Source organism: Oncorhynchus nerka, linkage group LG2 (assembly GCF_034236695.1).
Source record: "Oncorhynchus nerka isolate Pitt River linkage group LG2, Oner_Uvic_2.0, whole genome shotgun sequence".
Classification (NCBI taxonomy): Eukaryota; Metazoa; Chordata; class Actinopteri; order Salmoniformes; family Salmonidae; genus Oncorhynchus; species Oncorhynchus nerka.
This window is the reverse complement of record NC_088397.1, coordinates 70,655,063-70,666,777: the sequence shown is the minus strand read 5'-3', so window position 1 is coordinate 70,666,777 and position 11,715 is coordinate 70,655,063. Positions and strand designations below refer to the sequence as shown.

Sequence of the window (11,715 nt, the reverse complement as noted above, 5' to 3'; positions counted from 1 at the left end):
GCAGTAGACCTGTTGTTTGTGCGTTATTTTTATGCTTTCCAGTCTCTCTTACTTTCAATTTGTTCACCAGCTTCAAACAGTTGAAAATACAATATTTTGGGATATGGAAAATATATTTCACAGTGGCTTAGATGGTATAATGATTCTCTACATCAGTGATCATCAACAAGATTCAGCCGGGGGGCGGAACATAATTACAAGTTACTTGTAGACTGCAAATTGATCGCAAGAAGCCCAAAACAGATGTTTGACTAAAACATTCATTTCAAAGCTAGCTTACGTTTGTATACGATCACGTCTCTATTATGCGTAGAAACACTTGTAACAGATTTCTTAAATTAATATCACTTGGAACTAATTTCCTGGTGTTATTCAAATCAAATCAAATGTATTTATATAGCCCTTCATACATCAGCTGATATCTCAAAGTGCTGTACAGAAACCCAGCCTAAAACCCCAAACAGCAAGCAATGCAGGTGTAGAAGCACGGTGGCTAGGAAAAACTCCCTAGAAAGGCCAAAACCTAGGAAGAAACCTAGAGAGGAACCAGGCTATGTGGGGTGGCCAGTCCTCTTCTGGCTGTGCCGGGTGGAGATTATAACAGAACATGGCCAAGATGTTCAAATGTTCATAAATGACCAGCATGGTCCAATAATAATAAGGCAGAACAGTTGAAACTGGAGCAGCAGCACGGCCAGGTGGACTGGGGACAGCAAGGAGTCATCATGTCAGGTAGTCCTGAGGCATGGTCCTAGGGCTCAGGTCCTCCGAGAGAGAGAAAGTAAGAGAGAAAGAGAGAATTATAGAGAGCACCCTTAAATTCACTGTTATTACAGTCTTATGTCCAACAATGAAAAACTTTCTTTTTTGGGGCTCAAAAGACTTGGGGGGGGCACATAAAACCACTGCAGGTCAAATTCGGCCCATGGGCCGCCAGTTGGGGAACCCTGCTATACACAATGACTGCTTGTCTCGTCACAAACTGAAATTAGGCTAACTTTTAGACTTTTTAGCAACCAGGAAATGGCGGAGCGATTTCTGCATAGTGCATCTTGAAAACTATAATTTTTATATCATGGATGCATGGTCAGTCCTTGCATCCATAGGTTTTATGAATTTGAGAGTGGTTGGAGAGGTTTACAGCCGCTGTTCCGCTATGGGGACAACAAGTCACATTGTTAGGGAGGAGACAAGCATCTTGACATTATATCCAGTATCTCTGGAGTTATTACATTTCTACAGGCCCCAACCCTCAGGTTATAACCAATCCATGGTTATTGTTTGCTAAAATAGCTTGAGCCATCTTTGTTGTGAGAAGTGCTGCATCACTGCAGTCTATTCCATTTCTGTCATTGTCTACCTCAACCATGGGAACATTTGGGTCCTCCTCATCTTCAATTGTGAAGCACTGCTGTTGCAATTATGACAATGCAGAACGTTCTTGGTTAAAAGTGCAATGTGTTTGAGACACTGGAAACGGCTTCAACACACCAAACATGAGCTCCACAACACCTCTGGTGTGGATATGAGCTTGGTTGTACCCTTGTTGCTCAGGTCTTATTGCATGAACAGAGGGGGTGAACAAGAAATTGGTCTATGCATACCCACTGTCACCAAGTATGATTTCACTATGTTGTCCTCCTTCAAGCTGAGCGTACAAAGAGGAATTTTTGAAAATTCTTGAGTCATGAATTGTACCTTTCCAGGGTGCAACAATGTTGGAAAACTGCAAATTGGGAGTGTACACACACTTTGCACATTTGAGAACCAGTTTTGACAATTCCTGTACTCCTCAGCATATGCTGTAGTAGAGGGATACTTAATGGGAATATGACATCCATCTATACAGCCAATAACTCCAGGCAAGTTCCCATATTCATAAAACTCTACCTTGTAGTTGGCGTGGGCTACAGGGAACTTGATGTAGTCGTCTTTCAGTTCACATATAGCAGTGCAGACTGGACTAATCTGCATGCAGTCAGTTCACTTACACCACACAAATCTCCTGTTTCACGATGAAGGTTTCAGATGCCAAAAACCTCAGTATTTGTAGGGAAGGAAGAATGGGCCTTCCCTAAAGAGTCAGATGAAAGCCTTGCCTCAAGCAAACAAATGATCTCAGCTGCATTGACTTTGTACATACAGAAACGGTAATGGAACATGTATTTAATCTAACTCATTCAGTGGGTTGCTCCTGTCGATAACCGCCCTTCTGTCCGTCCTTGGTGGTGCTCTTTGATCATTGAATGTCCAGTAATCCATTTCCCTCCATTGCCAAGGTCAACCCGGGGGCCACTATCCATTCATCTGAAGTTCAACCTGCCACTAGCCTTCTGGAAACTTCAGACTTTTTCCAATCTAAACTAGGGCATGTCTGAGAAATGCCATTTCAGTCAATTGAGTTTAAAAAGTGCAAATTGAATATAAGATTAGGTTTAATCGGCCCGCGAAACTGCCCATTATGTTGGGGTTTTAGGCCTAACTACATGGTCTGTAACCTGATTTGATGTGTGCATAAATGTGAGAAGCCTATGCGCCCAGGTGTTGAATGCAAATACCCAGGAGACAGCAACTTTACCTTAGCTCCAGGGATAGCTCAGTCATGAGTGCCATAGTTGGCCAATCCAAGCAGATTAGCATTGGTTCAAAGAGGTAACCCAAATTAAATATATACAACAATAAAACTAGAGGATAGCATAAACTATAGGTTAACTAACAAAAACCCACAAACACTGGCAGGCCAAGAAGCCTCTGGTCACAGAATGCCAATCATCCAGATTACTCACACCTGTTGATTTATCCAGGCTTCCTGGCAGAGAAGAGCCCTTCACCCAGTTGGTGCTGCCACCTGGGGATGGAGTATGGCAGAAGTGAACTACCCCCCCCCCCAATAGTTTATAGTTTGCTTGCTTACTATACATTTGTTACAGGCAAGTTTGTCAACATTTTATTTTATGCAGTTTTCATTTTACAAGGAATAAGATAAAGCAGATAAGATTACTCCAAAAGATCTCTTTATTATTCCCAATGTCCATAAAGACAAGTTTGGCAACAGTGGATAAGCTATGGCTGCAAACCAAAATATGTGTTTGACAGTTTTAACAGTCAATTTCAGACTATTTTGATTACATTTTCAGAAATTGTGATAATGCTCTTGTAATTTATTCAAGGACAGCAAAAACTTTAAGTCTACAACATGCTATAATTCCTCCCAATTCTTTGTGGGACAAATAATCAAAAGACAGTCAATTAAATACAACACAAACAAATCTGAGAGAAATTGTAGCCACCTGCTCTTTTCCCCCACATTTTATTCACTGCATCGTGAAGAAGTAGACTAAGAATTGACGATTGGAAATGCTTTCTAGGTGAACAGTGCATGTCAGTGTAAAGAGGGGAGGTGTGTGGGTCTGGAGTTCGTGAGGCAGAGGAGTCCTGAGGTGGCTGTTTAGAGGTTTTACACCAGTCTCCGCCTTTTGCTGTCGCGCACCATCGGGTCCCCGGACGCAGCATTCATTCTGGCCGCCCCCAGAGGAGACACCTGGTTGAGCATAGGGTCGTCGGAAGCCTGGCCGAACAGAGCCATGAGCAGAGCCACACCGAAGCCAGTAGCACGCTCCCCCTGCAGAGGAAGGAAGAGAATGATAGAACAGGTTACACCATGACTCAAATATATTTTTGTTCCCAGCCCCCCTCCATTAGCTCTTACACATTTGTTTTTTCACCGATCTGCAAGCACTAGATAGATAATGTATACAGAGGATGATCCTTTCGTTCCTCTGTTTGAGCTAGGCTGAAGCAGGTTAGAGCACACTTGTTCTGAAGAGTGTTTGAGTCTGTCAAGATATGAGTGGCTGAAATGGATTTAATAGATTATGTCTATACTTCCAAAATATTTAATTAGAAGGGGTTTCCTGGACACATTAAGCCTAATCCCGAACTAAAAAGCATTTTCAGTGGGGATTTCTCCATTAAGTTAGCTTTTTAGTCCATGACTAGGCTTAAATCGGTGTCCAGGAAAACACCCCCACTAAACCCAAATATCCAGTCACTCACAGCATGGACGGGGGAGGCTATGTCCACATGGACCCAGACCCCAGGCCAGTCGAAGCCCAGGTGAGAGCCGATGAAGAGGCCGGCACAGGAACTCGTAGCATTCTCCCGGTCCTTTCACACACACAGAAAAGGGATACCTTTACATTTTAGTCATTCAGCAGATGCTCTTATCCAGAAAAGATATAATAGGGTGAAGGAAAATGAACAACAATCATGATAGGCTGTAGAAGCATCAACTCTTTGTACGGAGCTACTTGATCGTACTCCGATCTAAGATTAGGACCTGGTAGACTGGGCATACAGCAGAGAGAAGAGTAGTAGTGCCACTCACAGCCACAGAGTTCTTCATGTCTGCCACGGCTGAGGTGAACTCACTGAAGTGCAGCTCTGGGCAGTAGACCAGTGGGTGAGCCAGGTCTCCGCTGCTGCGGCCTGCACTCACACATGCCATCTCCCACTGCTCACTGTTGGTCATCACAGCACAATGGTACTTCCCTGTGGAGATCCCCTAGGAAAGAGACAAATTAAACCATTGTTTGAAACATATACTTATGTAGTAATTTGTTATACAGGAACTATGGTAATGAACTAAAGTGAAAGGTGGTAATAAGAAGTTCAATTATGTATGTATTGAGTACAAATTCACGCTTATGATGGGCAGCAACAAAAACCAGCCTTGTTTTTGTGCATCAGACCTCACTAACATTTCACAAGCGAACTACTTCACTGGGTAGCCAAAATAATACTGTGTGGTGCATGTGACTTTCAGAATGAGCTCATCAGTGCATCATGAGGGTTACCACATGATGTGGCTTTATCAGTCAGCACAAGCTGTGTTTGAGTTAGAACTGTTATAAGGAAATATTTAGGACTAATGATTTTGTTTGACACAAACACACCATCCATTTGTGTGAGACAACCTTGATACGTTGTTTTGAGTTCCTCAGAGAATGTGGTGAGTTTTAGCTGTAGCCCACGAAAATTTCAGTTAGGGCAAAGATCAACAAAATTAAAAAACTTACTGGGTATAATTATCTGTCACAAGCCCTGTTGACCCTTGCACATGTTCATTTCAGCCTATATATGGTGTGTGTTGTTGCCAAAGATGCAGTGCTGTGGCCATAGAAGAGCCTGCCAGTCACACACCTGTGCCCCTGTCAGGGTGGCCATATCCAGGATGATGTCAGCAGAGAGGTCCTTGCTGGCATACACCACACCATCAGACAGCACCAGCCTGCCCTCGGCATCAGTGTTGTTGATCTCCACGGTCCTTCATCAGAAAGGCAGCAAAAAGAGAACAAAAAACGCTATTCATACTACAAACTAAGCCAGCATCATAATAAAGGATCCTTGGTCAAATATCAGCCAATTTTGTCTTTCCCACACAAAGCCCATCAGAAGGAAAAACCCTACTTTCCTCCATCAGGTTGCCATTGTATTAGCCTGTTTCCCATTACTTTGCCTAACTGGTTTAAATTAATCCAACATTTAGGAGGGTACTCACTTTCCAGAGTAGAGTGTGTGGATGTCATCTGGCCGTGTTGCAGCGGGTCCGACTGCATTCTCTGCCAGGCAGAATACGGCATGGAGATTGTCTTTGAAGCCCTAAAAAAAAGACATGCATTTCAAAAAAAGGTCTATACACAACTTTTCAAACGCTCAATACAATCCCATAGGGTGTCTCCAAACAGGACCGAATGTTGCAAAATAAGAGGTTGATTTGAAAGATTAACCAGGGGTAGTAGGTAGATCTCACCTGTTTGACAGTAGCTTTGAAAGCTCCTAAAATGGCTGCTGCTCCACCACAGTCTCTCTTCATCCCAGGCATGTTGGTCTTGATGTGGGGGGAAAAAGAACATTCATCCTTTACAACATTGAAACTGAATACTTCTTTCGCTGGCTACTGTCAAATATCCATTTAATTATACAAAAGACAGAATGATCACATCATGGATCTGTTCCAAATGGCACCTCATTCCCTTTATAGTACACCACTTTAGACAAGGGCCCATAGGGCTCTGTTCAAAAGTACTGCACTATAGAGAACATGGTGCTATTTGGGATGCAGCTAAACTGACAAGCCTCATGCTTGCCTTTACCTTTCCCTTGATGCTGAGGCCTCCAGTGTCATATACAATTCCCTTGCCCACCCATGCAATAGTCTGGGTGGCGCCATCTGGTTTGTGGCTCAGGACTGCCAGAGCAGGGGGGTTCACCGCTGCCTTGCCCACTCCATAGATGCCTGAGGGCCCAAACAGTCCAAAGTAATTGAGTTGATAACTCAATATTAGTGTGGTTTTCAGGGAAAACAACCATGAGTGTATCTACAGCACAAGACAACTCAAACTAAAATACAAGCTTTATTCCAATGTGGGAAAACTAATTTGACATTCCCTTTGGCCTAAATCTTTTGGGTCCCATTTATTAGCAAGTTTACTGAGAAAGTAATACATCAGAATAGAAACATTGCACATTCAAAGACCGAGAGGAGAACCAACCCCCAAAAAACTCCAAAAGGAAAGTGGAAGAAAACGTGTGGTCATCATACATGCGAGCTGATACACATGATTAAAAAATATTTTTCTAACTGGCCCACACAGTTTGTGTAATGGGAAGCAAAGCACCAAACAGATTTGAGTCCCAATTAGAGTATGAGAGCAGAGTTGCTTCGGCATACCAAATTCTTTCCAACCGTTCCTCGAAAATACAATCCTCACTCACAGGATAAACTGACAGTCCATATTTGCTCCATTCCTTAAAATCACCATTTAACCAACACCCATCTATTTTTGTGACTACTTGGTTTTGAAGTATTGAAAACAAACCATATGATATTATAAACCATATAAAGTATTTTAATAAACATGAAAAGGCGACTAAAAGCATTCACAATTTCAAATAGGCGAGGTGTCGCATTAAACTGCATATAAACACTTTAAATAGGTCAGGAACCAGATGGGTAGCCTAAATGCATTTAGGCTATATTATTAGCCTAATATTTCAAGGCTATAGCCTACAAATAAATAAATAGTGAAGCATTTGCGAGTGTCGACACACTAGGCTGGCAGGAACATTAAGCACTCAGCATTTAAACATTTTGTTGTATTAAGTCATTGTACTCTATAAATTGTGCATATAGGCTGTGACTTAAATATAATTCAAATCTAATGAATTATTAGTGCCTTTGAATTCACTTTTAGAAACAAGAGATTGGCCAGAGTGTGGCTTCAGGCTCGTGTGATGGTGCCTGCAGAGCGACTGGGGATGCTAAACACCCTTCGGCCCACTCTTGCCAGGGAGACAGTATTGCAGTGTTGTTTTTGTATTTTTCTATAGGTAGGCCTGACATTTTGTATACCCCTATCAAAACAGAAAGCTCCTTTAAAGAGGTAACATGTCAGGCCTATTGGGCCAAAATCAATGATAGCCTATTGTATAGACAGAATGAAAATTAAGAGATTAGATTTATTGTTTATAAATACTTTTCTACAATGACAGTTAGCTACCCACCTCATTCCTTTCTTTTAGCATGTGAACGAAGTAGACCATCATGCTTTCGGGATACGGGTCTTTTCAGATTCCACGATGACTAGTTGTGGACACTACAACACACTCCCTCTCTTGCTCTTGGCCCTCCTCAGCTTTGTAAGTCACCTTGATTCTGCACCGGTGTGTTTACTCAGTTCATTAAAATATTTAGCAAACTCACATAATCTGGTCCAAAACATAGAAGCATAACAGACAAGCATAACACATAGCCAAGACCCTCCTGTCCTGATACACTACCTCCAAATCCTTTCTGTTTCAGTTCCTCTCCTCGAATGATAAGAGGAGAAATGCCCAGTTCAGTTCCCACTGCCTTAATCTCCTGAAGACAAAAAAGCATACCCAGTCAAAAAAAGTACATTTTGTTTAATTAAGTTGTTTTAAGAAGTCACTGTGGAGTGTGCTATTGCTTTATTGTAGCGTCCCAAATGGCACCAAAAAATGGCTAAAAAGCAGTGCCCTATGTTGGGAATAGGGTGCCATTTGTGACGCAGCCGATAACTACATTACGATATCACTTGCCTCCAAGAAGTGATCAGTATTCATCTCATTGCACGGTGTGTCCACAATCCGTGCTGCCAGTCTCACTCCATCAGCAGCATTGGCAAGACACTGGCAAGAGCCAAAGCATAAATTAAGTTCATTTTTTGTCATTTAGCAGATGCTCCTATCCAGAGAGAATTACAACCATGCAAACATGTACTCTGGAGTTACATTTATGCATGTACAGTGCATTCAGAAATTATTCAGACCCCTTGACTTTTTCCACTGTTAGGTTACAGCCTCATTAGTAAATCCCCCCCCTCCAACCTCAATCTACACACAATACCCCATAATGACAAAACAAAAACAGGTTCAGAATTTTTTGCAAATGTATTACAAATAAAACATCACATCTACATTAGTACTCAGACTCTTTACTTAGTACTTTATAATTGCTGCCAAAGTTGCTTCAACAGCCTCAAGTCTTCTTGGGTATGACGCTACAAGCTTAGCACACCTATATCTGAGGAGTTAACCCCATTCTTCTCTGCAGATCCTCTCAAGCCCGGTCAGGTTTGATGGGAGTGTTATTGCACAGCTATTTTCAGGTCTCTCCAGAGATGTTCGATCGGGTTCAAGTCCGGGCTCTGGTTACTGGGCCACTCAAGGACATTCAGAGACTTATCCCAAAGCCACTCTTGAATTGTCTTGGCTGTGTGTTTAGGGTCGTTATCCTGTTGGAAGGTGAACCTTCACCCAGTCTGAGGTCCTGAGTGCTCTGGAGAAGGTTGGCATCAAGGATCTCTGTTTGTGCAAATTCTCCCACTTAAAAAGATGAGGCTTGTAATTTTCATCATAGGTACACTTCAACTATGACAGACAAAATGAGAAAAAAAAATCCAGAAAATCACATTGTAGGATTTTTAATGAATTTATTTGCAAATTATAGTGCAAACACAGCTCAATTTGATCTTGCGACTGCATGAGTGAAAGACCGCTCGTGCCTGTCAACGCTGGCCTACAATAATTAAACTCCGATGCGCACTACAGAGATTGGGATGAGCAAAACAATGCATCCGGAGGACACCGATTCAATTCTGATCGGAGTAGCGTAATTGTTTGCTAGTTATTTTTTAAATCTATAATCTGCTTGGCCAAAAAATGTTTTACTTGCCACAGCACTGTAGTGGTTTTAACAGAAATAACCTACAATGTTTTTTCAGCTCAGATTTACTCAAGAGGCATAGCCTATAGGCCAGGTGGTTTTTATATTTTTGAATGTATTCATTCAGGTTCACAGTGCAGACCGAACAGATGTACCCATACTAAACGGTTTGGTAGGAATACTTGTGCAGTACATCAAAAAGCACTCCATATAGATCTTGTAGTCAGTTTGATCAGTCATTTACAAAACCAGTGGTTGACAGCAACAACAGTGGCTGTAGGTCCACAATGGCTCTGGCAATGACTAGTATAGAAGTTAGAGGTACCTGCAGTATAGTGGGGTCCAGTGGTCCGTTGTCTTGGCCCACAGTGATGAACTCCACAGTGACTTCTTTCTTCTCGGTCCTGCGGGAGGAGGCAGAACGACGGGAGAATATGGGGAAAGCCCGGGCGATGGCACAGGCTGAGGCAAACACATCAGACCGCTCACACACCACCTGGACAGACAGGAACAAACATACTTTCACTGTCTGATAACAAATCTGTAATAACAGTCAAGCTAAAATGATCAATAAATGCAGTGTGTCAATCACAAAGCATGCAATTTGGCATATTGCCTTAAAAGTCAAATCAAAAGAATACCGCATAGGCCTACCTTAAATATGCAACCACATGTAGGCCTAACCTATATTTGTTTGAGACTTCAGACAGCTGTAGGGGCCCATCTATGGCTTAACGATCAAATTATCACTAAGGATTGAATAATAAATGTCTGGTGTCTGACGCGTAATGGCAGATAAGGTCAGCATCACCCTAAACTCCACGGGCATGTTTCCCACCACAGATTAAGCCTAGTCCTGGACTAAAAACTATTCTCAATGGACAACTTCCACTGAAAGTGCATTTAAATCCAGGACTGGGCTTAATGTGTTTGGGAAACCGGCCCCGTATAGCTCCGAATTAGTCTTTAATCCCAGTGCAGTGAACTGACTGACCAGGATGCAGCGGCTTGTCCCTCCAGGCAGGCAGGTACGGACCAGACGGGAAAGGAAGTGGGCAGAGGAAGGGCTGTTGTGTCTGCTAACCCGTGAGGGCAGGGCTGCCACAGCTGCATGGCTCAAGTACAGAGGGCAGCTGTCAGTAGGGTTAGGGTTCAGAGCAGTGAGAGCAGCCTGCCAGACCTGGATAAAAAAATTAAAAGTTTTCATTTTGATAGCAAATTATTGTCACTGTGAGTGCTATATTATGATGATCACATAAGCGCTGGCATCGATTCTGAATGGCACTGAATACAGTAAGACTTGTGAAAGCATATGACATAAATTGTCTGACAATGTGGTAAATTGTTGAACAATTTACCTGCAATTTGCACACACTGTGCTGTCAAACAGTGATAAGATATTAGCAAAGCAGAAGACCAAATAGTGATCAAAGGCTGCGTTTACACAGGCAGACAAATTCTAATCCTTTTCCCCAATTAATGGCAAAAGATCAGAATTGGTCTGACTCCACATGCAGCGCCTGGACCAAACATCAAGTAGTCACGAGGAGCAATAACTAGGTTATTCGGGCACATGCAACTTGAAACATACTTTAACTAGCTAATCCAGTAAAACTGACTTTCCTACAGGATGGCTTCTTCAAGTAAAATGGGGTGGGGAAACGTAAATGAGAATTTCTTGAAATTAAGAATAAAAGGCCAATAAAATATTGTCAGGGATCAAGTAACGAGTCAATGTGGTTGGAGAATGGAGATGGCATGTTAAAAGCTAAACTAGCATGACTTGATTTGTGATAGCTAATTTAGCTAGCAAGCATTTAGCTAACTTTGTTAGCATTGTCAGATTCAAGCCAATGAACTATGCATGGCCCATTGGAACTATTTCACAGAAAACCAAGAGTAAAATTAAGCATTTTTCATATTATAATTACTAGTTAGCTTACTAATTAGATTTTTTTTACTGACACTATCCAGCTTGCAATGTCAGCGCCAGTTGACAAGTGAGTGCTTGCCGGGGAGCTCTAGCACGAGCAGCCCCGACTTTTTATTTCCTCACCTTTTCGCTGACAGCTGGCTGCAATTTCCCCTTGACCTGGGTCCAGTTTGTTTGGGCCAAGTTATTCAGTTGACCGACAATTAGGACAGGGCGATTTTGAGGCTCCGAATCTCCAGCAGAAGCCTTGAACTCGAGCACCACGTTCGCCATCTTTGGACAAACCGATGGATTGATGCCCTTTGCACTTTATCGCACATCCTGCTTTTCAAAGAGCTGTGTCACTGCTGAGGTTGAATGGGAAGTCAGCACTAGCACGGATCTTGAATAGGATTGGATTTTTCTGTACAGTAGTTGTACATAGTGTGTGAGAAATATATTTTTAAACCAGTACGTTTTGTTCATTTTCCCCGTAAATCAGTGGAAAAGACTATCCAATCCTACTTATGCATAATGTTTTCATGGTAAGCAG

The 11,715-nt window shown here is 42.3% G+C and overlaps 1 protein-coding gene across 1 annotated transcript; it reads right to left on the bottom strand.

Moving 5' to 3' along the window:
- Positions 1-2,992: 2,992 nt before the first annotated feature.
- On the bottom strand, positions 2,993-11,492 carry npepl1 (aminopeptidase like 1). The gene is made up of 12 exons (XM_029679926.2): positions 11,307-11,492; positions 10,245-10,430; positions 9,576-9,746; positions 8,125-8,214; positions 7,843-7,924; positions 6,156-6,298; positions 5,813-5,890; positions 5,561-5,661; positions 5,203-5,326; positions 4,388-4,564; positions 4,057-4,167; positions 2,993-3,622 (listed from the first exon to the last, which is right to left on the bottom strand). Exons 1-12 carry the CDS (start codon positions 11,454-11,456, stop codon positions 3,458-3,460), a joined length of 1,578 nt encoding a protein of 525 aa, XP_029535786.1. The 5' UTR covers positions 11,457-11,492; the 3' UTR covers positions 2,993-3,457.
- Between the last annotated feature and the right edge of the window lie 223 nt (positions 11,493-11,715).